This window comes from Scyliorhinus torazame, chromosome 10 (assembly GCF_047496885.1).
Source record: "Scyliorhinus torazame isolate Kashiwa2021f chromosome 10, sScyTor2.1, whole genome shotgun sequence".
Taxonomy (NCBI): domain Eukaryota; kingdom Metazoa; phylum Chordata; class Chondrichthyes; order Carcharhiniformes; family Scyliorhinidae; genus Scyliorhinus; species Scyliorhinus torazame.
Genome location: NC_092716.1, coordinates 66,596,439 through 66,624,229, shown reverse-complemented (window position 1 = coordinate 66,624,229; position 27,791 = coordinate 66,596,439). Strand labels below are relative to the sequence as shown.

Here is a 27,791-nt window from a genome sequence, read left to right as displayed (position 1 = left end):
TCTCCATCCAAGCTTTGCTCCCTATCCCCACTTTAACCTTTTTCTCAACTTTATCCACTCCCAGTTTTAACCCCTTACCACCATCACAGGCTTTCTCCATCCCAGCTGTCTCTTCCCTCAGTTTTGACACAACTCTTGCAGTTATGCCCCAACTCGACAATCTCGCCTCATTGTTGGCTGACTGGTTATGGCCTACCCATCCCTGGCCCGAGGGGCGATTCGTCCCTGCTCTCCTTGACAACCTCGCCTCGTTGCTGGCTCAGGCTGTCTGACTTTGACCTCACCTGACCAGCCGCCCTCAACCCTGACCTGGGGGTCACATTCATCCCCTCGATTTCCGACGCCTCGCACCTTACCTCACTCAACTACCTCGCCTCGCTGCTGGCTGACTGGCCTCACCTTCATTTTAATTTTTTTTTCTAGAAATTTAGAGTACCCAATTATTTTTTTCCAATTAAGGGGCAATTTAGCGTGGCCGATCCACCTAACCTGCACATCTTTGGGTTGTGGGGGTGAAACCCACGCAGACACGAGGAGAATGTGCAAACTCCACACGGACAGTTACCCAGGGCCGGGATTTGAACCCGGGTCCTCAGCACCGTAGGCAGCAGTGCTAACCACTGTGCCACCCTTCAATGGCCTCATCTGCTCAGCCTTTGCCTGGGGGTTGAGTTGCCTCTGCTCTCAATGACCTCATCTTGCTGCTGGCTCAAGCTGCCTCTCTATGGCCTTGTCTGTCCAGCCCTGGCCTGGAGGTCAGGTTTCCTCACTGCTCCTCTCAACAACCGATATTCCGTACCTCACCTTGCTCAATGACCTCACCTTATTGCTGGTTGGCTGACTATGGCCTGCCCTCCTCAGCCCTGAGGCGAGATCGCAAAACCGGCTGTTTTTTTTCACAAAAACACAGGAGATCTTCACCTTGACTGCTGCCTCTTTCCCTCCAAGTCACCTCATGACTTTGGATCAGTGAAAATGCAGAGCTATGAGGCTCTGACTTGTTCCCCAGAACTGCTCAGACACCGGCCAGCACTGGGCCCCACCAGTGTTCGGATACCTTGTTACACATGCAAATCCCACATCAAGGCAGCATTTTCGGATTGTGACTCTTTCCTCACCAACTACTAAAAAGGAGGTTCAATTACAAGTCACACGATTACTTCAGCATTGGGAAAGACAAATACATCAACCGAGAGCAGCTCTTTCAATGACTGCAATGTGATACTGAATGCATATTGCTCTCAGAAGTCTTCGAACTGGAATATTCCAGTTCTCACCTCAAGTTTTGGATCCAATGAAGTTAGTATCAAGAGCTGGTTGAAATGAATGTTTGTATTTCAATGAATAGTCTCTTGAAATTGATCCTTAAATATGGTGTCATCATTGCAAACATTGAGTGAAGACTGGAGGTAAGAGGTAAGGCCACCTTGTTCTGGTATTATTGGTCACCATTTGAAAATGAAGCATTTTGGGAAGAATTTACTTTTGTGACATGAATATAATTTATCAGAGTGAAGGAGATAAATATCCACACAGTTTCTCTGATCCTCATTCATCAACGTAACTTGGGTCCAATGCTCATGTATCGAAGAGCAAGATAGGTGGCAATGCGCAACTGCAGTTGGTTTTACAAAACATTCTACACCCACTGAGCTTAAGAAATGAAGATAACTCCACTATTAGCACCAGCTTGTGAAAGTCTGGTTGATGAGATTTCCTTACCTAGTACTGCACCTGGCTGGAGACCATCAGCTCTACTGACAGATTGGCAAAGAGCCACTTGGAATAATTCCCAAGTATCCAAATACAGCTGGGATTCCAGGATGCTGGTATATCTAACGTGTGTTCAGAGTGCAGAATAATACCCACATTGAGGCTGAGTAACCCTCCCCCTCTCCCACAAACTTAATGTCACCTTTGTAGAGCAAAAATATCAATAACCTCATATTCTCAAGATTATGGTATGCAGGGGTAACAAATCTCTTCAGTCAGAAAAATAAAAGGCTGTAATGCGCCTGCCACTACTGCAAGTGACAGTGGTGGAGAATGGCCAGATAATTTGACATGCAAACCATTTTCAAACATGCATACCATATAAGGGTTGATTCTTGGTATGGTTTAAACTTTACCCTTCTCTCCTCTGCATTGGGATTCTGATGTCACTTATGAGAAAGATGGCAAGCTATTGGCAACATTTCCCCCCCCCCCCCGTACTATTTGGGGGCACTCTTTAATGTGTTCCCAAATGTGTTCTAATTCATCAATTCAAAAGATGTATTTTCTCTGAAGATTTCCCCCAGTTAGAAAATTGGTGAATCAACTGTGTCCGAAGTAGAGCTGAAGAATAAACAGAACTTCTTGCACAAATGTATTTGCTTTATTACAATCTACGGTCTTCCAGATGAATTATGTTGACATTTATGACACCTTCCCCAAATGCATCATTCATCATTCTACAATGGCGTGTTGCCAATTACTTCTCAAGGGTAGAGAATGCTTTTGTTGCTTATATTTTAATATTCCTGACTTCAACAAAATAAACAAATTGGTGTGGCGTTAAAATGTTTTATTGAAGTAACTGTCTTCTGTATTAACACAGTTAAGCAGTATTATTTTAAAATAAAATATATTGCAACAACCCAGACTTTATTTTTTTCCAATGAGCTTCTAGTATAAAATATAATTGAGTCGTTCAAGGTTAATAAAAATATTTACCGTTAACAAGCTTTTTAACGATTGAATATGTTAAAAAGAAACTCAACTGAAAATACAAATTTCTTGGAAGCAGCCTTTGTGGTGTTCAGTTTATTTTTGTTGCTAAAGCCTCTTGGTAGGCAATAAATCGCTTTAGATTAACCTTCACATTGTCAAGGACCAGTCGTTGATCTGGACTGAGGTTACTTTTGCCTTCCTTTTGGATCTAATAAAAAGATATTTACTATTGAATGTAAAACCTAAAATATAGTTGAAAAAAACTTGAACTTTTACAAACCGTTGTTCTACAACCACTTCAGAGAACACTGATTACAATTCAAAACATGGAAACGAGATACAAACTGGCAGGTGAGGAATAAAAGAAAATCAAAATGGAGGACAGAGTTCATGGTGTGACTTTGCTTAACTCAATCTAAAACAGAAAATACTGGGACAATCTCAGCAGGTCTGACAGCATCTGTGAAGAGAGAAGGGAGCCAACATTTTGTGTCTGGATGACTCTCGTCAAAGCTTTTTTCCAGCATGGCAGCAATTTGCTTTTATCTTATTGTTGAACTCGATGTTGCGTTCAGAAAAACCGTTCTCATGCTCACATTTCTGTCCTCGGACTGCTGTAGTTTTCCAGTGAAGCTCAACGCAACCTGGATTAGGAACTATACCGCCTTCTGGACTCACCACTGAATTTGACAACTTCTGACCGTGAACTCTGACCTCCATTTTGGGTTTTTTTGCACTCAAGTGCCAGTTTGTACTCCATCTTGTTTTCATATTTTTGTTTTCAGACAGAGCTCACCTTAGTTCTGCTATTAACACCTGCTCTGTGCCAATGTTTCATTTGTGTACTGCTACCATTGCCACTTCCTTTGCTTGTGTTCCCTAACATTTTTGGTCTTAATTTCCACTGCCCCCCTCTCTCCAAACCTATCCCTGACCTTTCCTTTCATTCAACCAGACTGCTCCATCGTCCTCTACAACAGCATAAAACCCATCACATTTCTGCCTCTCTTCAGTTCCGAATTAGAGTCTTTCTGGACTCGAAACGTGAATGATTCGCTCTCCATAGATGCTGCCAGACCTGCTGAATCTTTCTAGCACTTTGTTTTTATTTCAGAATTCCAGTATCCACACCATGGTGCTGTTATTTGATTATTAATCATTGTTTACGACTTCCGGGTGCGGCGATGACCAGCTAAGTCGCACGTTTCGGCAGCTCCCGGTGGAAAGGATTTTTGGGCTCTTAATAGGAGCCCCAACGGCAATTTTAACGGCTAAAAACACTGTGCGGTAAACCAGAAGGGAATCCCCTCTGGACACGGATGGAAAAAGGAGAGGAAAGTGGCCGGATTGCGGTGGATCCTCTAGAGCAGCGGCAAGGCAGGCAAGCACAAAGCAAGATGGCGTCGGAAGGAGGCAGTTTAATATGGGGCCCTGACCAACAAGAGTTCCTGCGGCGTTGCGTGGAAGAACTTAAAAAGGAGATGAAGAAGGAGCTGTTAGCCCCGATATTACAGGCGATTGAAGGGCTAAAGGAGGAGCAAAAGACCCAGGAGCAGGAGCTTCGGGTCGTGAAGGCAAAGGCTGCTGAGAATGAGGACGACATACAGGGCCTGGTGGTGAAGACAGAGATGCACGAGGCACAACACAAAAGGTGTGTGGAAAGGCTGGAGGTGCTGGAGAATAATGCGAGGAGGAAGAATTTAAGGATTCTTGGTCTTCCCGAAGGTGCAGAAGGGGCGGACGTCGGGGCATATGTGAGCACGATGCTGCACTCGTTAATGGGATCGGAGGCCCCGACGGGCCCGTTGGAGGTGGAGGGAGCCTATCGAGTTATGGCGCGAAGACCGAGGGCTGGAGAAATTCCTCGAGCCATAGTGGTGAGATTTCTCCGATATAAGGACAGAGAGATGGTCCTCAGATGGGCAAAGAAAACTCGGAGCAGTAGGTGGGAGAACGCGGTGATCCGCATATATCAAGATTGGAGTGCGGAGGTGGCGAGAAGGAGGGCAAGCTTTAATCGGGCCAATTGTGCGGTGCTGCACAAAAGGAAGGTTAAATTTGGAATGCTGCAGCCGGCAAGACTGTGGGTCACACATCAAGGGAAACACCACTACTTTGAAACGGCAGAAGAGGCGTGGACGTTTATTGTCGAGGAGAAACTGGAATAAGCGGGCTAGAAAAAGAACGTTTGGGACAAAGTGGTGGGGCGAATATGTGGGGTGAAGAGGGGGGGAAAAGGGGGAAGAGATGATTTCCCAAGTTGTTAATCCTGCGACCCTGTAACTTTTCTCTCTTCCCCATGTTGTGGGGGAGGGGGGGAGGGAGGATGAGGAGCTGGGGGCGCCGGCCATTGGGGGCGGGGCCAAATGGGAAGCGCAGGCTTTGTTCCCGCGCTATGGTAATCATGGCGGGAACAGGGAAGCAGGAAGGAGGGGGCCTCGCACAGTGGGAGCCGAGGTCACGGGGGGAAGCCGAGGTCGGCCAGTGTTTGCTGACTTCTGGGAGCAACATGGGGGGTGCAATTACGCTAGTGAGGGACCTAGCGGGGGGGGGGGGGGGTTAACTGGGTTGCTGCTGCTGGGGAGAAGGGGGAGCTGATATGGGGTGGGGTGGTCGGGGCGGGAGGGCGCCGTTGGGGGGGAGATACGGCTACGTGGGAACCGGGTGAGGAGCTGGATTGAAAAAGGAGATGGCTAGTCGACAAGGTGGTGGGGGGTAAAGAGCCCCCCAACCCGGCTGATCACGTGGAATGCGAGAGGGCTGAACGGGCCGATAAAGAGGGCACGGGTACTCGCACACCTAAAGAAACTTAAGGCAGATGTGGTTATGCTGCAGGAGACGCATCTGAAACTGATAGACCAGGTCAGACTACGCAAAGGATGGGTGGGGCAGGTGTTTCATTCGGGGCTAGACGCAAAAAACAGGGGGGTGGCTATACTAGTGGGGAAGCGGGTAATGTTTGAGGCAAAGACCATAGTGGCGGATAGTGGGGGCAGATACGTGATGGTGAGTGGCAAATTGCAAGGGGAGGCGGTGGTCTTCGTGAACGTATATGCCCCGAACTGGGATGATGCCAACTTTATAAGGCGTATGTTAGGACGTATCCCGGACCTAGAGGTGGGGAAGTTGGTAATGGGTGGAGATTTTAATACGGTGCTGGACCCAGGGCTGGACAGATCGAGGTCCAGGACCGGAAGGAGGCCGGCTGCAGCTAGGGTGCTTAAGGACTTTATGGAGCAGATGGGAGGAGTAGACCCCTGGAGATTTAGTAGACCTAGGAGTAAGGAGTTTTCGTTTTTCTCCTATGTGCACAAAGTTTATTCACGAATAGACTTTTTAGTTTTGGGAAGGGCACTGATCCCGAAGGTGACGGGGACGGAGTACACGGCTATAGCTATTTCGGATCACGCTCCACATTGGGTGGACCTGGAGATAGGGGAAGAAAAACAACAGCGTCCACCCTGGAGAATGGACATGGGATTATTGGCAGATGAGGGTGTGTGTTTAAGGGTGAGGGGGTGTATTGAAAGGTACTTGGAACTCAATGATAATGGGGAGGTCCAGGTGGGAGTGGTCTGGGAGGCGCTGAAGGCAGTGGTTAGAGGGGAGCTGATATCTATTAGGGCACATAAAGGAAAGCAGGAGGGTAGGGAAAGGGAGCGGTTGTTGAAAGAACTTCTGAGGGTGGACAGACAATATGCGGAGGCACCGGAGGAGGGACTGTACAGGGAAAGGCAAAGGCTACATGTAGAATTTGACTTGTTGACTACGGGTAATGCAGAGGCACAATGGAGGAAGCACAGGGTGTACAGTACGAATATGGGGAGAAGGCGAGCAGGTTGCTGGCCCACCAACTGAGGAAAAGGGGAGCAGCGAGGGAGATAGGGGGGGTGAGAGATGAGGAGGGAGAGATGGAGCGGGGAGCGGAGAGAGTGAATGGAGTGTTCAAGGCATTTTATGAAAGATTATATGAAGCTCAGCCCCCGGATGGGAAGGAGAGAATGATGTGCTTTCTGGATCAGCTGGAATTCCCTAAGGTGGAGGAGCAGGAGAGGGCGGGACTGGGAGCACAGATTGAGACGGAGGAAGTAGTGAAAGGGATTGGGAGCATGCAGGCGGGGAAGGCCCCGGGACCAGACGGATTCCCAGTTGAATTCTATAGGAAATATATGGACTTGCTGGCCCCGCTACTGATGTGAACCTTTAATGAGGCGAGGGAAAGGGGGCAGCTGCCCCCGACTATGTCAGAGGCAACAATATCGCTCCTCCTAAAGAAGGAAAAAGACCCGCTGCAATGCGGGTCCTAGAGGCCTATTTCCCTCCTGAATGTGGACGCTAAGATTCTGGCCAAGGTAATGGCAACGAGGATAGAGGATTGTGTCCCGGGGTTGGTTCATGAGGACCAAACTGGGTTTGTGAAGGGGAGACAGCTGAATACAAATATACGGAGGCTGCTAGGGGTAATGATGATGCCCCCACCAGAGGGGGAAGCGGAGATAGTGGTGGCAATGGATGCCGAGAAAGCATTTGATAGAGTGGAGTGGGATTATTTGTGGGAGATGCTGAGGAGATTTGGCTTTGGAGATGGGTATATCAGATGGGTACAGTTGCTGTATAGGGCCCCGATGGCGAGCGTGATCACGAATGGACGGGGGTCTGATTATTTTCGGCTCCATAGAGGGACGAGGCAGGGTTGTCCTCTGTCCCCGTTATTGTTTGCTCTGGCGATTGAGCTCCTGGCCATAGCATTGAGGGGTTCCAGGAAGTGGAGGGGAGTACTCAGGGGAGGAGAAGAACACCGGGTATCTCTGTATGCGGATGATTTGTTGCTATATGTGGCGGACCCGGCGGAGGGGATGCCAGAGATAATGCGGATACTTGGGGAGTTTGGGGATTTTTCAGGGTATAAATTGAACATGGGGAAAAGTGAGTTGTTTGTGGTGCATCCAGGGGAGCAGAGCAGAGAAATAGAGGATTTACCGTTGAGGAAGGTAACAAGGGACTTTCGGTACTTGGGGATCCAGATAGCCAAGAATTGGGGTACATTACATAGGCTTAATTTAACGCGGTTGGTGGAACAGATGGAGGAGGACTTTAAGAGATGGGACATGGTGTCCCTGTCACTGGCAGGTAGGGTGCAGGCGGTTAAAATGGTGGTCCTCCCGAGATTCCTTTTTGTGTTTCAGTGCCTCCCGGTGGTGGTCACGAAGGCTTTTTTCAAAAGAATCGAGAAGAGTATTATGAGTTTTGTGTGGGCCGGGAAGACCCCGAGAGTGAGGAGGGGATTTTTGCAGCGCAGTAGGGACAGGGGGGGACTGGCACTACCGAGCCTAAGTGAGTACTACTGGGCCGCCAATATTTCAATGGTGTGTAAGTGGATGGGAGAAGAGGAGGGAGCGGCGTGGAAGAGATTGGAGAGGGCGTCCTGCAGGGAGACTAGCCTACAAGCTATGGTGACGGCACCGTTGCCGTTCTCACCGAAGAAATACACCACAAGCCCGGTGGTGGTGGCTACATTGAAAATTTGGGGGCAGTGGAGACGGCATAGGGGAAAGACGGGAGCCTCGGTGCGGTCCCCGATAAGAAATAACCATAGGTTTGTTCCGGGGAGAATGGATGGGGGATTTGGAGCATGGCAAAGAGCAGGGGTAGCACAATTGAGAGATCTGTTCGTAGATGGGACGTTTGCGAGTCTGGGAGCGCTGACGGAAAAATATGGGTTGCCCCAAGGGAATGCATTTCGGTATATGCAACTGAGGGCTTTTGCGAGGCAACAGGTGAGGGAATTCCCACAGCTCCCGACGCAGGAGGTGCAGGACAGAGTGATCTCAGAGACATGGGTGGGGGATGGTAAGGTGTCGGACATATACAGGGAAATGAGGGACGCGGGGGAGATTATGGTAGATGAGCTGAAAGGGAAATGGGAAGAAGAGCTGGGGGAGGAGATTGAGGAGGGGCTGTGGGCTGATGCCTTACGTAGGGTAAACTCATCGTCCTCGTGTGCCAGGCTAAGCCTGATACAATTTAAGGTGCTACACAGGCGCATATGACTGGAGCACGGCTTAGTAAATTTTTTGGGATAGAGGATAGGTGTGCGAGATGCTCGAAAAGCCCAGCGAATCACACCCACATGTTCTGGTCATGCCCGGCACTACAGGGGTTTTAGGTGGGGGTGGCAAAGGTGCTTTCGAAAGTGGTGGGGGTCCAGGTCGAGCCAAGCTGGGGGTTGGCTATATTTGGGGTTGCAGAAGAGCCGGGAGTACAGAGGCGAGAGAGGCTGACGTGTTGGCCTTTGCGTCCCTAGTAGCCCGGCGCAGGATATTGTTAATGTGGAAGGAAGCCAAACCCCCGGGTGTGGAGACCTGGATAAACGACATGGCAGGGTTTATAAAGTTAGAACGGATTAAGTTCGTACTAAGGGGTTCGGCTCAAGGGTTCACCAGGCGGTGGCAACCGTTCGTCGACTATCTCACAGAAAGATAGAGGGAATGGAAAAGAAGAAGACAACAGCAGCAACCCAGGGGGGAGGGGGGGGGGGGGGGGGGGAGGAGGAATAGGACGGACTCTCAGGGATGTTATTGTATATGTATAGGCACTTGTTTTAGGTAACGTATATTGGACTGTTGGATTGTATCTTTGGAGAGTATTTATTTTTGACAAGGCAGTTGCCATTTAGTTTGGTTTTTGTTTCTGTTCATATATTATTTATTTATTTGTTTAAAACTGGCCACTGTTATTTATATTGCTTTATTGTTGTTTAAAAGAAACACTACGTACTGTTATGTTTGGCCAAAAAATCTTGAATAAAATATATATTTTTTTTTTAAAATTAATCATTGTTTACAAAACGCTGGTCGAAAACTTCACAGCATCATTACATTTTATATATAATCATTATTGTGCATTTTATTTTAATTACCTTGGATTTGAAAATTGGCTGAAAGGACTTCAGAGACTGGACGAGCTTCATCTGATTTGCTGCCTTGTCTGCCTCCTCCCCATCAGCAAACACATCGATGATGGCATCCAGGGCTTCACCTATGACCACGAGTGAAGAATCCTTCATCGCGACTTGAAGCAAAAAATTTCCTACCATCTGGAATTAACAAACATAAGGGAACACAGAAAATATATACACAAGTTAAGAAAATTATAACATGAACAATGTGTAGAAATGATGGGTGCGATTTAACGGTCGCACTGCGCTCGGCGCTGATCCGGGCCCACTGGTTAAATCACGGGAGAGGCAGAAATCGGGAACCGATCGGGGCGTGAATCGGTTTGTGATCTAACTGGCCCCGCTCCTGTTGGCGGGTTACAGATCCCGCCCAGACGTGGCGAGACACCAATTAAGAGCAATCTCCATCCCATTAGCGAGAAGTCCAATCTAAAGTCTCCGGGGAACTAACCAGCTCCCCAGCGAGAACTCCTATTTAAAATACGGGAAGCTGGCGCAATGGCTGCTGAGAGGAGCGGAGGAAGTGTGTAGTCATTTCTATTCCCCAGCATGCAGTCCGGGGCATTGGAGCTACTGTCCCAGTGACAGGAAGGGTGGGGGACCACTCAGGAGGGGACAGAGCGCGATAGGTCAGGGGTCGCCCCTGGATTTGGGGGGGGGGTGAGGGGCTTAACTTCTGCGAGGCCTTCAGGCCATCCTCCAATTTTGTGCATATCCATAACAGGGTCAACTCCAGCTGCTGCCTGTCTGCCCTACCAAACGTTTCCAGGACAGAGCCCTGTTTGTGGTTACAGCTGAAGGCTATTGCTTTTTAAGAATGATTTAGAGTACCTAATTATTTTTTTCCCCCCCAATTAAGGGGCAATTTAGTGTGGCCAATCTACCTACCCTGAGCATCTTTGAGTTGTGGGTGTGAGGCCCATGCAGATACGGGGAGAACATTCAAACTCCACACGAACAGTGACCAGAGGCCGGGATCTAACATGGGTCCGTGGCACCATGAGGCAGCAGTGCTAACCACTACACCAACGTACCGCCGGCTGAAGGCTATTGCTAATAAGGAATTCGCAATCTTTGTTATGCGAGTGCTTCACAGCTCCCAAGTGGCTGCATAGGGTGTGTGTCCTGCGACCTCCTGCCTTCTTGCTGCAAGACTGCCTGAAGGCTTGCTACTGTTCCTTTGGCTACTGCTTGATTGACTGGACTGCCTGGTGGAGAGAGGGAGGAAGGCCCTTGGTGCCTGGAAGAGGGAGCAGGAGGAATACTGTCTGGAAGAGGGAGCAGGGGGAATGCTACCTGGAAGAGGGAGCAGGGGGAATGCTGCCTGGAAGAGGGAGCAGGGAGAATTCTGCCTCAAAAAGGGAGCAGGGGGAATGCTACCTGGAAGAGGGAGCAGGGGGAATGCTGCCTGGAAGAGGGAGCGGGAGGAATGCTGCCTGGAAGAGGGAGCGGGAGGAATGCTGCCTGGGAGAGGGAGCAGGGGGAATGCTGCCTGGAAGAGGGAGCGGGAGGAATGCTGCCTGGGAGAGGGAGCGGGAGGAATGCTGCCTGGAAGAGGGAGCAGGAGGAATGCTGTCTGGAAGAGGGAGCGGGGGAATGCTGCCTGGAAGAGGGAGCAGGGGGACTGCTGCCTGGAAGAGGGAGCAGGGGGACTGCTGCCTGGAAGAGGGACCAGGGGGACTGCTGCCTGGAAGAGGGAGCAGGAGGAATGCTACCTGGAAGAGGGAGCAGGGGAAATGCTGTCTGGAAGAGGGAGCAGGGGGACTGCTGCCTGGAAGAGGGAGCAGGAAGAATGCTGCCTGGAAGAGGGAGCAGGAGGAATGCTGCCTGGAAGAGGGAGCAGGGGAAATGCTGTCTGGAAGAGGGAGCAGGAGGAATGCTGCCTGGAAGAGTGAGCAGGAGGCATGCTGCCTGGGAGAGGGAGCAGGGGGAATGTTGCATGGAAGAGGGAGCAGGGGGAATGCTGCCTGGAAGAGGGAGCAGGGGGAATGCTGCCTGGAAGAGTGAGCAGGAGGAATGCTGCCTGGGAGAGGGAGCAGGGGGAATGCTGCCTGGAAGAGGGAGCAGGAGGAATGCTGCCTGGAAGAGGGAGCAGGGGGAATGCTGCCTGGAAGAGGGAGCAGGGGAATGCTGCCTAGAAGAGGGAGCAGGGGGAATGCTGCCTAGAACAGGAAGCAGGGGGAATGCTGCCTGGAAGAGGGAGCAGGGGGAATACTGCCTGGGAGAGGGAGCAGGGGGAATGCTCCCTGGGAGAGGGAGCAGGGGGAATGCTGTCTGGAAGTGGGAGCAGTGTGAATGCTGCCTGGAAGAGGGAGCGGTGGAATGCTGCCTGGAAGAGGGAGCAGGGGGAATGCTGCCTGGAAGAGGGAGCGGTGGAATGCTGCCTGGAAGAGGGAGCAGGGGGACTGCTGCCTGGAAGAGGGAGCAGTGTGAATGCTGCCTGGAAGAGGGAGCGGTGGAATGCTGCCTGGAAGAGGGAGCGGTAGAATGCTCCCTGGAAGAGGAGCGGGGGGAATGCTGCCTGGAAGAGGGAGCAGGGGGAATGCTCCCTGGGATAGGGAGCAGAGGGAATGCTGCCTGGAAGAGGGAGCGGTGGAATGCTGCCTGGAAGAGGGAGCAGGGGGACTGCTGCCTGGAAGAGGGAGCAGTGTGAATGCTGCCTGGAAGAGGGAGCGGTGGAATGCTGCCTGGAAGAGGGAGCGGTAGAATGCTCCCTGGAAGAGGAGCGGGGGGAATGCTGCCTGGAAGAGGGAGCAGGGGGAATGCTCCCTGGGAGAGGGAGCAGGGGGAATGCTGCCAGGAAGAGGGAGCGGCGGAATACTGTCTGGGAGAGGAAGCAGGAGGAATGCTGCCTGGATGTGGGAGCAGGGGGAACGCTGTCTGGGAGAGGGAGCGGGGGGAATGCTGCCTGGGAGAGGGAGCAGGAGGAATGCTGACTGGAAGAGGGAACAGGGGGAATGCTGCCTGGAAGAGGGAGCAGGCGGAATGCTACTTGGAAGAGGGAGCAGTGGGAATGCTGCCTGGAAGAGGGAGCGGGGGGAATGCCGCCTGGGAGAGGGAGCGGGGGGAATGCTGCCTGGAGGAGGGAGCAGGAGGAATACTGCCTGCGAGAGGGAGCAGGAGGAATACTGCCTAGGAGAGGGAGCAGGGGGAATGCCGCCTGGAAGAGGGAGCAGGGGGAATACCCCCTGGAAGAGGGAGCGGGGGGAATGCTGCATGGTAGAGGGAGCAGGAGGAATGCTGCCTGGAAGAGGGAGCAGGGGAATGCTGTCTGGAAGAGGGAGCGGGGGGAATGCTGCCTGGGAGAGGGAGCGGGGGGAATGCTGCCTGGAAAAGGGAGCAGGAGGAATGCTGTCTGGAAGAGGGAGCGGGGAATGCTGCCTGGAAAAGGGAGCAGGAGGAATGCTGCCTGGAAGAGGGAGCAGGGGGACTGCTGCCTGGAAGAGGGAGCAGGGGGACTGCTGCCTGGAAGAGGGAGCAGGAGGAATGCTGCCTGGAAGAGGGAGCAGGAGGAATGCTGCCTGGAAGAGGGAGCAGGGGAATGCTGTCTGGAAGAGGGAGCGGGGGGAATGCTGCCTGGGAGAGGGAGTGGGGGGAATGCTGCCTGGAAAAGGGAGCAGGAGGAATGCTGTCTGGAAGAGGGAGCGGGGGAATGCTGCCTGGAAGAGGGAGCAGGGGGACTGCTGCCTGGAAGAGGGAGCAGGAGGAATGCTGCCTGGAAGAGGGAGCAGGAGGAATGCTGCCTGGAAGAGGGAGGGGGGAATGCTGCCTGGAAGAGGGAGCGGGGGGAATGCTGCCTGGAAGAGGGAGCAGGAGGAATGCTGCCTGGAAGAGTGAGCAGGAGGAATGCTGTCTGGAAGAGGGAGCAGGAGGAATGCTGCCTGGAAGAGGGAGCAGAGGGAATGCTGCCTGGAAGAGGGAGCAGGGGGAATGCTGCCTGGAAGAGGGAGCAGGAGGAATGCTGCCTGGACGAGGGAGCAGGAGGAATGCTGCCTGGAAGAGGGAGCAGAGGGAATGCTGCCTGGAAGAGGGAGCGGTGGAATGCTGCCTGGAAGAGGAGCGGGGGGAATGCTGCCTGGAAGAGGGAGCAGGAGGAATGCTCCCTGGGAGAGGGAGCAGGGGGAATGCTGCCTGGAAGAGGGAGCGGCGGAATACTGTCTGGGAGAGGAAGCAGGAGGAATGCTATCTGGATGTGGGAGCAGGGGGAACGCTGTCTGGGAGAGGGAGCGGGGGGAATGCTGCCTGGGAGAGGGAGCAGGAGGAATGCTGCCTGGGAGAGGGAGCATGGGAAAGCTGCCTGGAAGAGAGAGCAGGCGGAATGCTGCCTGGGAGAGGGAGCAGGGGACAGCTGCCTGGAAGACGGAGCTGGGGGAATGCTGTCTGGAAGAAGAGCGGGGGGAATGCTCCCTGGGAGAGGGAGCAGGGGGAATGCTGTCTGGAACAGGGAGCAGGGGGAATGCTCCCTGGGAGAGGGAGCAGGGGGAATGCTGCCTGGAAGAGGGAGCAGGGGGAATGCTGCCTGGAAGAGGCAGCAGTGGGAATGCTGCCTGGAAGAGGGAGCAGGGGGAATGCTGCCTGGAAGAGGGAGCAGGCGGAATGCTACTTGGAAGAGGGAGCAGTGGGAATGCTGCCTGGAAGAGGGAGCGGGGGGAATGCCGCCTGGGAGAGGGAGCGGGGGAATGCTGCCTGGAGGAGGGAGCAGGAGGAATACTGCCTGCGAGAGGGAGCAGGAGGAATACTGCCTAGGAGAGGGAGCGGGGGGAATGCCGCCTGGAAGAGGGAGCAGGGGGAATGCCGCCTGGAAGAGGGAGCAGGGGGAATACCCCCTGGAAGAGGGAGCGGGGGGGAATGCTGCATGGTAGAGGGAGCAGGAGGAATGCTGCCTGGAAGAGGGAGCAGGGGAATGCTGTCTGGAAGAGGGAGCGGGGGGAATGCTGCCTGGGAGAGGGAGCGGGGGGAATGCTGCCTGGAAAAGGGAGCAGGAGGAATGCTGTCTGGAAGAGGGAGCGGGGGAATGCTGCCTGGAAAAGGGAGCAGGAGGAATGCTGCCTGGAAGAGGGAGCAGGGGGACTGCTGCCTGGAAGAGGGAGCAGGGGGACTGCTGCCTGGAAGAGGGAGCAGGAGGAATGCTGCCTGGAAGAGGGAGCAGGAGGAATGCTGCCTGGAAGAGGGAGCAGGGGAATGCTGTCTGGAAGAGGGAGCGGGGGGAATGCTGCCTGGGAGAGGGAGCGGGGGGAATGCTGCCTGGAAAAGGGAGCAGGAGGAATGCTGTCTGGAAGAGGGAGCGGGGGAATGCTGCCTGGAAGAGGGAGCAGGGGGACTGCTGCCTGGAAGAGGGAGCAGGGGGACTGCTGCCTGGAAGAGGGGGCAGGAGGAATGCTGCCTGGAAGAGGGAGCAGGAGGAATGCTGCCTGGAAGAGGGAGGGGGGAATGCTGCCTGGAAGAGGGAGCGGGGGGAATGCTGCCTGGAAAAGGGAGCAGGAGGAATGCTGCCTGGAAGAGGAGCGGGGGGAATGCTGCCTGGAAGAGGGAGCGGGGGGAATGCTGCCTGGAAGAGGGAGCAGGAGGAATGCTGCCTGGAAGAGTGAGCAGGAGGAATGCTGTCTGGAAGAGGGAGCAGGAGGAATGCTGCCTGGAAGAGGGAGCAGAGGGAATGCTGCCTGGAAGAGGGAGCAGGGGGAATGCTGCCTGGAAGAGGGAGCAGGAGGAATGCTGCCTGGACGAGGGAGCAGGAGGAATGCTGCCTGGAAGAGGGAGCAGAGGGAATGCTGCCTGGAAGAGGGAGCGGTGGAATGCTGCCTGGAAGAGGAGCGGGGGGAATGCTGCCTGGAAGAGGGAGCAGGAGGAATGCTCCCTGGAAGAGGGAGCAGGAGGAATGCTCCCTGGGAGAGGGAGCAGGGGGAATGCTGCCTGGAAGAGGGAGCGGCGGAATACTGTCTGGGAGAGGAAGCAGGAGGAATGCTATCTGGATGTGGGAGCAGGGGGAACGCTGTCTGGGAGAGGGAGCGGGGGGAATGCTGCCTGGGAGAGGGAGCAGGAGGAATGCTGCCTGGGAGAGGGAGCATGGGAAAGCTGCCTGGAAGAGGGAGCAGGCGGAATGCTGCCTGGAAGAGGGAGCAGGCGGAATGCTGTCTGGGAGAGGGAGCAGGGGACAGCTGCCTGGAAGACGGAGCGGGGGGAATGCTGTCTGGAAGAAGAGCGGGGGGAATGCTCCCTGGGAGAGGGAGCAGGGGGAATGCTGTCTGGAAGAGTGAGCAGGGGGAATGCTCCCTGGGAGAGGGAGCAGGGGGAATGCTGCCTGGAAGAGGGAGCAGGGGGAATGCTGCCTGGAAGAGGGAGCAGTGGGAATGCTGCCTGGAAGAGGGAGCAGGGGGAATGCTGCCTGGAAGAGGGAGCAGGAGGAATGCTGCCTGGAAGAGGGAGCAGTGGGAATGCTGCCTGGAAGAGGGAGCAGGCGGAATGCTGCTTGGAAGAGGGAGCAGTGGGAATGCTGCCTGGAAGCTGGAGCGGGGGGAATGCTGCCTGGAGGAGGGAGCAGGAGGAATACTGCCTGCGAGAGGGAGCAGGAGGAATACTGTCTGGGAGAGGGAGCAGGGGGAATGCTGCCTGGAAGAGGGAGCGGGGGGGAATGCTGCATGGAAGAGGGAGCAGGAGGAATGCTGCCTGGAAGAGGGAGCAGGAGGAATGCTGCCTCGAAGAGGGAGCAGGGGGAATGCCGCCTGGAAGGGGGAGCAGGGGGAACACCCCCTGGAAGAGGGAGCGGGGGGGAATGCTGCATGGAAGAGGGAGCAGGAGGAATGCTGCCTGGAAGAGGGAGCAGGGGGAATGCTGCCTGGAAGAGGGAGCGGGGGGAATGCTGCCTGGAAAAGGAAGCAGGAGGAATGCTGTCTGGAAGAGGGAGCGGGGGAATGCTGCCTGGAAGAGGGAGCAGGGAGACTGCTGCTTGGAAGAGGGAGCAGGGAGACTGCTGCCTGGAAGAGGGAGCAGGGGGAATGCTGCCTGGGAGAGGGAGCGGGGGGAATGCTGCCTGGAAGAGGGAGCAGGGGGAATACTGCCTGGGAGAGGGAGCAGGGGGAATGCTGTCTGGAAGTGGGAGCAGTGTGAATGCTGCCTGGAAGAGGGAGCAGGGGGAATGCTGCCTGGAAGAGGGAGCGGGGGGAATGCTGCCTGGAAGAGGGAGCGGTGGAATGCTGCCTGGAAGAGGGAGCAGGAGGAATGCTGCCTGGAAGAGGGAGCGGGGGGAATGCTGCCTGGAAGAGGGAGCGGTGGAATGCTGCCTGGAAGTGGGAGCAGTGTGAATGCTGCCTGGAAGAGGGAGCGGGGGAATGCTGCCTGGAAGAGGGAGCAGGGGGAATGCCGCCTGGGAGAGGGAGCGGTGGAATGCTGCCTGGAAGAGGGAGCAGGAGGAATGCTGCCTGGAAGAGGGAGCGGGGGGAATGCTGTCTGGGAGAGGGAGCAGGGGGAATGCTGCCTGGAAGAGGGAGCAGGAGGAATGCTGCCTGGAAGAGGGAGCAGGGGGAATGCCGCCTGGGAGAGGGAGCAGGCGGAATGCTGCCTGGAAGAGGGAGCAGGCGGAATGCTGTCTGGGAGAGGGAGCAGGGGACAGCTGCCTGGAAGACGGAGCGGGGGGAATGCTGTCTGGAAGAAGAGCGGGGGGAATGCTCCCTGGGAGAGGGAGCAGGGGGAATGCTGTCTGGAAGAGTGAGCAGGGGGAATGCTCCCTGGGAGAGGGAGCAGGGGGAATGCTGCCTGGAAGAGGGAGCAGGGGGAATGCTGCCTGGAAGAGGGAGCAGTGGGAATGCTGCCTGGAAGAGGGAGCAGGGGGAATGCTGCCTGGAAGAGGGAGCAGGAGGAATGCTGCCTGGAAGAGGGAGCAGTGGGAATGCTGCCTGGAAGAGGGAGCAGGCGGAATGCTGCTTGGAAGAGGGAGCAGTGGGAATGCTGCCTGGAAGCTGGAGCGGGGGGAATGCTGCCTGGAGGAGGGAGCAGGAGGAATACTGCCTGCGAGAGGGAGCAGGAGGAATACTGTCTGGGAGAGGGAGCAGGGGGAATGCTGCCTGGAAGAGGGAGCGGGGGGGAATGCTGCATGGAAGAGGGAGCAGGAGGAATGCTGCCTGGAAGAGGGAGCAGGAGGAATGCTGCCTCGAAGAGGGAGCAGGGGGAATGCCGCCTGGAAGGGGGAGCAGGGGGAACACCCCCTGGAAGAGGGAGCGGGGGGGAATGCTGCATGGAAGAGGGAGCAGGAGGAATGCTGCCTGGAAGAGGGAGCAGGGGGAATGCTGCCTGGAAGAGGGAGCGGGGGGAATGCTGCCTGGAAAAGGAAGCAGGAGGAATGCTGTCTGGAAGAGGGAGCGGGGGAATGCTGCCTGGAAGAGGGAGCAGGGAGACTGCTGCTTGGAAGAGGGAGCAGGGAGACTGCTGCCTGGAAGAGGGAGCAGGGGGAATGCTGCCTGGGAGAGGGAGCGGGGGGAATGCTGCCTGGAAGAGGGAGCAGGGGGAATACTGCCTGGGAGAGGGAGCAGGGGGAATGCTGTCTGGAAGTGGGAGCAGTGTGAATGCTGCCTGGAAGAGGGAGCAGGGGGAATGCTGCCTGGAAGAGGGAGCGGGGGGAATGCTGCCTGGAAGAGGGAGCGGTGGAATGCTGCCTGGAAGAGGGAGCAGGAGGAATGCTGCCTGGAAGAGGGAGCGGGGGGAATGCTGCCTGGAAGAGGGAGCGGTGGAATGCTGCCTGGAAGTGGGAGCAGTGTGAATGCTGCCTGGAAGAGGGAGCGGGGGAATGCTGCCTGGAAGAGGGAGCAGGGGGAATGCCGCCTGGGAGAGGGAGCGGTGGAATGCTGCCTGGAAGAGGGAGCAGGAGGAATGCTGCCTGGAAGAGGGAGCGGGGGGAATGCTGTCTGGGAGAGGGAGCAGGGGGAATGCTGCCTGGAAGAGGGAGCAGGAGGAATGCTGCCTGGAAGAGGGAGCAGGGGGAATGCCGCCTGGGAGAGGGAGCAGGGGGACTGCCGCCTGGGAGAGGGAGCGGGGGGAATGCTGCCTGGAAGAGGGAGCAGGGGAAATGCTGCCTGGAAGAGGGAGCAGGGGGAATGCTGCCTGGAAGAGGGAGCGGGTGGAATGCTGCCTGGAAGAGGGAGCAGGGGGAATGCTGCCTGGAAGAGGGAGCAGGGGGAATGCTGCCTGGAAGAGGGAGCAGGGGGAATGCTGCCTGGAAGAGGGAGCAGGGGGAATGCTGCCTGGAAGAGGGAGCAGGGGGAATACTGCCTGGGAGAGGGAGCAGGGGGAATGCTGTCTGGAAGTGGGAGCAGTGTGAATGCTGCCTGGAAGAGGGAGCAGGGGGAATGCTGCCTGGAAGAGGGAGCGAGGGGAATGCTGCCTGGAAGAGGGAGCAGGGGGAATGCTGCCTGGAAGAGGGAGCAGGGGGAATGCTGCCTGGAAGAGGGAGCAGGGGGAATGCTGCCTGGAAGAGGGAGCGGCGGAATACTGTCTGGGAGAGGAAGCAGGAGGAATGCTGCCTGGATGTGGGAGCAGGGGGAACGCTGTCTGGGAGAGGGAGCGGAGGGGAATGCTGCCTGGGAGAGGGAGCAGGAGGAATGCTGCCTGGAAGAGGGAACAGGGGGAATGCTGCCTGGGAGAGGGAGCAGGGGGAATGCTGCCTGGAAGAGGGAGCCGGGGGAATGCTGCCTGGGAGAGGGAGCATGGGAAAGCTGCCTGGAAGAGGGAGCAGGCGGAATGCTGTCTGGGAGAGGGAGCAGGGGACAGCTGCCTGGAAGAGGGAGCAGGGGTAATGCTGCCTGGGAGAGGGAGCAGGGGGAATGCTGCCTGGGAGAGGGAACAGGGGGAATGCTGCCTGGAAGAGGGAGCAGGGGGAATGCTGCCTGGAAGAGGGAGCAGGCGGAATGCTGCTTGGAAGAGGGAGCAGTGGGAATGCTGCCTGGAAGAGGGAGCGGGGGGAATGCTGCCTGGAAGAGGGAGCAGTGGGAAAGCTGCCTGGAAGAGGGAGCGGGGGGAATGCTGCATGGAAGAGGGGGCAGGAGGAATGCTGCCTGGGAGAGGGAGCAGGAGGAATACTGCCTGGGAGAGGGAGCAGGGGGAATGCCGCCTGGAAGAGGGAGCAGGTGGAATGCCCCCTGGAAGAGGGAGCGGGGGGGAATGCTGCATAGAAGAGGGAGCAGGAGGAATGCTGCCTGGAAGAGGGAGCGGGGGGGAATGCTGCCTGGAAGAGGGAGCGGGGGGAATGCTGCCTGGGAGAGGGAGCGGGGGGAATGCTGCCTGGAAGAGGGAGCAGGAGGAATGCTGCCTGGAAGAGGGAGCAGGGGGAATACTGCCTGGAAGAGGGAGCAGGGGGAATACTGCCTGGAAGAGGGAGCAGGGGGAATGCTGCCTGGAAGAGGGAGCAGGAGGAATGCTGTCTGGAAGAGGGAGCAGGGGGAATGCTGCCTGGAAGAGGGAGCGGGGGGAATGCTGCCTGGAAGAGGGAGCAGGAGGAATGCTGCCTGGAAGAGGGAGCAGGCGGACTGCTGCCTGGAAGAGGGAGCAGGAGGAATGCTGCCTGGAAGAGGGAGCAGGAGGAATGCTGTCTGGAAGAGGGAGCAGGCGGACTGCTGCCTGGAAGAGGGAGCAGGAGGAATGCTGTCTGGAAGAGGGAGCAGGAGGAATGCTGCCTGGAAGAGGGAGCAGGAGGAATGCTGCCTGGAAGAGGGAGCAGGAGGAATGCTGCCTGGAAGAGGGAGCGGGGGGAATGCTGCCTGGAAGAGGGAGCAGGCGGACTGCTGCCTGGAAGAGGGAGCAGGAGGAATGCTGTCTGGAAGAGGGAGCAGGCGGACTGCTGCCTGGAAGAGGGAGCAGGAGGAATGCTGCCTGGAAGAGGGAGCAGGGGGAATGCTGTCTGGAAGAGGGAGCAGGAGGAATGCTGCCTGGAAGAGGGAGCAGGAGGAATGCTGCCTGGAAGAGGGAGCAGGAGGAATGCTGCCTGGAAGAGGGAGCGGGGGGAATGCTGCCTGGAAGAGGGAGCGGGGGGAATGCTGCCTGGAAGAGGGAGCAGGGGGGAATGTTGCGTGGAAGAGGGAGCAGGGAGAATGCTGCCTGGAGGAGGGAGCGGGAGGAATGCTGCCTGGGAGAGGGAGCGGGAGGAATGCTGCCTGGGAGAGGGAGCAGGGAGAATGCTGCCTGGAGGAGGGAGCGGGAGGAATGCTGCCTGGGAGAGGGAGCGGGAGGAATGCTGCCTGGGAGAGGGAGCAGGGGGAATGCTGCCTGGAAGAGGGAGCAGGAGGAATGCTGCCTGTTAGAGGGAGCAGGGGGAATGCTCCCTGGGAGAGGGAGCAGGGGGAATGCTGCCTGGAAGAGGGAGCAGGGGGGAATGTTGCGTGGAAGAGGGAGCAGGGAGAATGCTGCCTGGAGGAGGGAGCGGGAGGAATGCTGCCTGGGAGAGGGAGCGGGAGGAATGCTGCCTGGGAGAGGGAGCAGGGAGAATGCTGCCTGGAGGAGGGAGCGGGAGGAATGCTGCCTGGGAGAGGGAGCGGGAGGAATGCTGCCTGGGAGAGGGAGCAGGGGGAATGCCGCCTGGGAGAGGGAGCGGGAGGAATGCTGCCTGGGAGAGGGAGCGGGAGGAATGCTGCCTGGGAGAGGGAGCAGGGGGATTGCTGCCTTTCCTTCTTCGTGCCTGCCTGGTGGATTAGGATGTAGAAGAGGGAAAAGTGCTGCCTGTTCTGTCCTATTTATTGCATGCCTCCCTACTTGCTTGCTTTTTTTTTGGGGGGGTGGGGGGTGGGGCTGCCTACAGTTACTGCCACTTGGACCCTGTGAGTCTGCTTGCTGCCACCTCTTTGCTCCTGTTGCCTCGAGTGAGGAAGGATGGGGAAAGGGTGGCGGCTGTTTCATCTGAGTGACTTGCTGAAGGTATGCAGTCTGCTTTGGAGCTTGCTGGTGCTTCTATTTGCACTGCTGTCTATTTAATGTTTCATGTCAGGAAACCATGCGTTGTTGTTACTGCCTCTTTCACTGTGGCCTGGGGCAAGGCGAGGGAGGAAGTCAAGTGCCCTGCTGTTGGTGGTTTGGGAGGAAGGGTGGAGGCCTGATTCAACTGTGCAACCTGCTGGGAGTTTGAAGGACTGCTTGCCATTTGCTGTAGCTTTTATTTGAACTGTTGACTGTTCAATGTTTTATGTCTGGAAGCTGTGTGCTATCCCTGCCTCTTCTGCTTCTGTAGCTTGGACCACGGACTGGGTGAAACAGCTGACCAGATGAGGGTACTGCAGGTTGTTGGTGTATGTTTATCTAGTGGGGTATTGTATGCTTGATATTGTTATACTTGTTTATTGTTTCTTGCCGAACGGCTGTGTGCTTGCCGGTTGTGGCCCCTCCTGCGTCTGTGGTCTGGGGTTTGGTGAACTGACCCGTGTTGGTGGAGGGAAGGAGTTTCTCTCTCTCCAGCCTTGCTCTGTGCTACCGTTGGATGCCTTTCTACTGCTGTGGAGCTGCTGATGGGACCAGAAGGGGAGTGAGGGAAGTGCACTGGTTCGGATGCTCGTGGCTTTGTTTTCTTATTGATCGTTTATCGTTTTTGTAATGATATTGTTCTTGGGCTGAACTGTGCCCGCTCTTGAGAAGGATGGGGTGTTTTCTCTCTCCCCTGCTCCATGCCCCGTGTCAGTGTGTCGATTTCCGGTGGACTGTGCTGCTCGTTCTCACACACCGACTCTTACAGGCAAGCACATGCAGACATTCGCTTATAAACTCTTTCACACATGCACACTCTCGCCGGCGTACACACACTGCTTTCTACACGTATGCTTCCCTATAAAGGCGTTGGGAGCCTTTCCACAGATGTGGGGCTGGGACTTGGCCTGGGGTGGGCATGTGCTAGCTTAGGTGCTGGTGGTTTTGTTTCTTGTTGATTGGTTATTGTTTTTTGTCTACGTTGTACAGTGAGTAATTTCAGTGTATTGCTGTTTGCTCTGTAATTTGTCTTGGTTTTGTATGATGGAACTGTTATTAAACTAAAATATACCCAAGTGTATTCTTGTGGGTACATGTGCCATGTCTCAGACAAGTGTTGTTGCCGAGCATTGCAATCAATGTGCGAGGCCTGGACACTTTGCCTGAACCCTGGGGCGGCAACACCACAGAGGCAGCAGCCAACAATCAAACATCCAAGAGCTGGACTTCAACACTGGGGATATCCCCGCAACCAGAGGGCGAGTACATGAAATGAAAAATCGCTTATTGTCACAAGTAGGCTTCAATGAATGTGAAAAGCCCCTAGTTGCCACATTCCGGCGCCTGTTCGGGGAGGTCGGTACGGGAATTGAACCGTGCTGCTGGCCTGCCTTAGACTGCTTTAAAAGCCAGCTATTTAGCCCAGTGTGCTAAACCAGCCCCTTTACACAACCAGCCCCTTTACGTGGATCAGGGGAGGGTACCAGAGCACAGTCTCCCTAATGTTCCCAGCAGGGGTCGTCTCTCTCCTTCGACCATAAGACATAGGAGCAGAATTAGGCCTCTCGGCCCATCGAGTCTGCTCCACCAATCAATCATGGCTGATATTTTCTCATCCCCATTCTTCTGCCTTCTCCCCATAACCCCTGATCTCCTTATTAATCAAAAACCTATCTATCTCTGTCTTAAAGACACTCAGTGATTTGGCCTCTACAGCCTTCTGCGGCAAAGACTTCCTCAGATTCACCACCCTCTGGCTGAAGAAATTCCTCCTCATCTCTGTTTTAAAGGATCGTCCCTTTAGTCTGCGATGATGTCCTCTGGTTCTAGTTTTTCCTGCTGTTCGAAACATCCTCTCCACGTCCACTCTATCCAGGCCTCGCAGTATCCTGTAAGTTTCAATAAGATCCCCCCTCATCCTTCTAAACTCCAACGAGTACAGACCCAGTGTCAACCGTTCCTCATACGACAAGTTCTTCATTCCAGGGATCATTCTTGTGAACCTCCTCTGGACCCTTTCCAAGGCCAGCACATCCTTCCTTAGATACCGGGCCCAAAACTGCTCACAATACTCCAAATGGGGTCTGACCAGAGCCTTATACAGCCTCAGAAGTAGCTCCCTGGTCTTGTATTCTTGCCCCCTTGACATGAATGCTAACATTGCATTTGCCTTCTTAACTGCCGACTGAACCTGCACGTTAACCTTAAGAGAATCAAAGAACAACAAAGAACAAAGAACAAAGAAATGTACAGCACAGGAACAGGCCCTTCGGCCCTCCAAGCCCGTGCCGACCATACTGCCCGACTAAACTACAATCTTCTACACTTCCTGGGTCCGTATCCCTCTATTCCCATCCTATTCATATATTTGTCAAGATGCCCCTTGAATGTCCCTATCGTCCCTGCTTCCACTACCTCCTCCGGTAGTGAGTTCCAGGCACCCACTACCCTCTGCGTAAAATACTTGCCTCGTACATCTACTCTAAACCTTGCCCCTCTCACCTTAAACCTCTGCCCCCTAGTAATTGACCCCTCTACCCTGGGGAAAAGCCTCTGACTATCCACTCTGTCTATGCCCCTCATAATTTTGTATACCTCTATCAGGTCGCCCCTCAACCTCCTTTGTTCCAGTGAGAACAAACCGAGTTTATTCAATCGCTCCTCATAGCTTATGCCCTCCATACCAGGCAACATTCTGGTAAATCTCTTCTGCACCCTCTCTAAAGCCTCCACATCCTTCTGGTAGCGTGGCGACCAGAATTGAACACTATACTCCAAGTGTGGCCTAACTAAGGTTCTATACAGCTGCAACATGACTTGCCAATTCTTATACTCAATGCCCCGGCCAATGAAGGCAAGCATGCCGTATGCCTTCTTGACTACCTTCTCCACCTGTGTTGCCCCTTTCAATGACCTGTGGACCTGTACTCCTAGATCTCTTTGACTTTCAATACTCTTGAGGGTTCTACCATTCACTGTATATTCCCTACCTGCATTAGCCCTTCCAAAATGCATTACCTCACATTTGTCCGGATTAAACTCCATCTGCCATCTCTCCGCCCAAGTCTCCAGACAATCTAAATCCTGCTGTATCCTCAGACAGTCCTCATCGCTATCCGCAATTCCACCAACCTTTGTGTCGTCTGCAAACTTACTAATCAGACCAGTTACATTTTCCTCCAAATCATTTATATATACTACAAAGAGCAAAGGTCCCAGCACTGATCCCTGTGGAACACCACTGGTCACAGCCCTCCAATTAGAAAAGCATCCCTTCATTGCTACCCTCTGCCTTCTATGGCCTAGCCAGTTCTGTATCCACCTTGCCAGTTCACCCCTGATCCCGTGTGACTTCACCTTTTGTACTAGTCTACCATGAGGGACCTTGTCAAAGGCCTTACTGAAGTCCATATAGACAACATCTACTGCCCTACCTGCATCAATCATCTTAGTGACCTCCTCGAAAAACTCTATCAAGTTAGTGAGACACGACCTCCCCTTCACAAAACCGTGCTGCCTCGTGAACAAGGACTCCCAAGTCCCTTTGTGCTTCTGATTTCCTAAGCATCTTCCCATTTAGAAAATAGTCTATGCCTAAATACCTCCTTTCAAAGTGCAAAACCTCACACTTTTCCACATTGTATTTCATTTGCCACTTCACTGCCCACTCTCCGAGCTTGTCCAAATCCTTCTGCAGGCCCCTTGCTTCCTCAATACTACCTGTCCCTCTACCGATCTTTGTATCATCTGCAAACTTAGCAACAGTGCCTTCAGTACCTTCTTCCAGATCATTAATGTACATTGTGAAAAGTTGTGGTCCCAGCACCGACCCCTGAGGCACACCACTAGTCACCAGCTGCCATCCTGAAAAAGACCCCTTTATCCCCACTCTCTGCCTTCTGCCAGTCAGCCAATCCTCTATCCATGCCAGGATCTTACCCTTAACACCATGGGCTTTTAATTTCTTCAATTCCTTACAGCAACCAAGATGGATGGTGTTGTTGACCCCGCAGTGGCATAGCGGCATCCCTTCCGGTGCTGGTGGCAGCCCAGGAGGTCAGACAGCAGGAGCAGGCGACCAGACATCGGAGCAGGAGGCAGCAGCATCGACTCAGGCTGGAGGCAGCACCCCGTGTGCAGGGTGCCGCTGCATACCCGGCCGCCCATCAGGCCGAGGAGGGACCCAGAGGCGGATGCCAGCGACGGCCCATGGTGTATTGGCGTAGTTGGCCTTTCGATGCAATGACAGCCAGCATGTGCCGCAGGAGGCTCTGTCCCAACAAGGAGACGGTGCAGCACCTGTGCCAAGTCCCCGTGGAGGAGGAGGACATCTACTCCTGGTGGCCGTGCAAGTCACCACAGCCCTGAACCTTTATGAAACGGGTTCATGCCAGGGCTCCAGCGAGGACTTGTGCAATATTTCCCAAGCTACAGCTCACGTGCATCTGTGAAGTCATGGAAGGCCCGTATGCCCAGGGAGCTGACTATATTAACTTCGAGCTGGTCCAAGCCCATCAAGATGCCCGGGCATCAGGATTCTCTGCCACCACCGGGATGTCCCAGGTCCAGGGTGTAATAGATGGCACGCACTAATGAAGTGGCCTTCATTAATGGGAAGGGGTTCCACTCCCTGAATGTTCAACTCGTGTGTGAGAACTGTCTCCGGATCATACACGTGTGTGCGCGCTTCCCAGGGAGAATGAATGACAACTACATCCTGAGATATTCAGAGATCCCCAATGTCTTTGAGGACTACCCCAGGATGATGGCTTGGCTCTTGGGAGATAAGGGGTACCCGCTGAGGTACTGGCTGATGGTGCCAGTGCGTAGGCCAGAGACCGAGGCAGAGATCCGATAAAAAACAGGCCTATGCTGTCACCCATGTTGTCATTGAGCAGTGCATCGGACTGCTGGAAATGCAGTTCCGATGCCTGGAAAAGTCTGGTGGAGCACTGCAGTACATCCCCAGAGGGTCTCCCGCTTTACGGTGGTCTGCTGTGCCCTCCAGAGCCTGGCACAGCAGCAGGGTAACGTGATGGAGGAGGGACAACCGGCCTTGTCTGAGGAGGACGACAAGGAGGGGCTGGACCAAGAGGAGCTGGAGGATGAGCCTGGGGAGGGCCATGAGAGCAGCTGGAGGAAGGAGGACAGGCGGCAGCAAGGGTCCAGCTTGCCCGGAGGGTCAAGGAGGCCCTCATCCTCACATGCTTCTCATAGGACAAGGCTTTGTCCGTCAACACACCCCCTCCCCCATTGACCACTCCCACTCACATATTTCTCCCGATCCACATGTGAAAACCCCCGTGGGACGGCTGGCAAATCCCAGCCACAGAGTTACATCTTATTGTTTTTGCCTTATTGAACATGTCACAATGTTTAGTGTACATTCATTCACAGGCATATTATGGGTGTATACTTTTCGGATACCTTGAGAGCTTCGGCCGTGTTATCTCCTTTGGCGAGTGCACTTCCACTGATTCCCATCATGGCAACCACATTGACTCGAATACTGATGTTTTCACACTGAGCTCCGGCCTCACACAGTATCATTAGCTGCTCCGCAGTCATACACTGCTTTGGTGTTGGAAAAGAGAGTGGAAATGAGGTGGGTGTTAAAAGGAGCAGGGTACATTTTTTTTTTTTTAAATGTTTTTTTAAATTAAGGGGCAATTTAGCGTGGCCAATCCACCTAACCTGAACATCTTTTGGGTTGTGGAGGTGAAACCCACGCAGGCACGAGGAGAATGTGCAAACTCCACACAGACAGTGACCCAGGGCCGGAATTCCAACCCGGGTCCTCAGCGCCGCAGCCCCAGTGCTAACCACTGCACCACGTGCCGCCCATGCAGGGAGTATTATTAACATGGATATCATTCATCTTTGCCATTTGGTAAATAAAATCATACGTTAACTTTGGATTTACAGGCTAAATTGGCCCTTAATTGGAGAAAAAAAGAATTGGATACACTAAATTTATTTTTTAAAACTTTGGTTTTAAACCAACATTTATAGTAACTTTGTTTTATTGGTTCAGGTGGGTTTAATTTGCATAACAACTTAAAATGCCTTACTTGAGGGAGATTTTGCGACGCCATTCTCTGCAGCAATGACCTTATTGCACTTGTCACAGCCTCTAAAAACTCTGAATCCTTTGGCAGCTCTGTAGTAAATATAATTTAAAACAAGTATG

The 27,791-nt window shown here is 54.5% G+C and overlaps 1 protein-coding gene across 2 annotated transcripts in view; it reads right to left on the bottom strand.

Annotated features, from left to right (window-relative positions):
- Positions 1 to 2,355: 2,355 nt before the first annotated feature.
- The window catches only part of heatr3 (HEAT repeat containing 3), a 104,866-nt gene continuing 79,430 nt past the window's right edge, over positions 2,356 to 27,791 (bottom strand). Inside the window, exons 12-15 of one of the 2 annotated variants that reach the window (XM_072518224.1) lie at positions 27,673 to 27,761; positions 27,029 to 27,175; positions 9,632 to 9,808; positions 2,356 to 2,920 (exon numbers count right to left, since the gene is read on the bottom strand). In XM_072518224.1, the coding sequence (XP_072374325.1) occupies positions 2,801 to 2,920; positions 9,632 to 9,808; positions 27,029 to 27,175; positions 27,673 to 27,761 (533 nt within the window). In that variant the 3' untranslated portion in view covers positions 2,356 to 2,800. The remainder of the gene's footprint in view (positions 2,921 to 9,631; positions 9,809 to 27,028; positions 27,176 to 27,672; positions 27,762 to 27,791) is intronic. The other variant, XM_072518223.1, reaches the window with a different exon arrangement.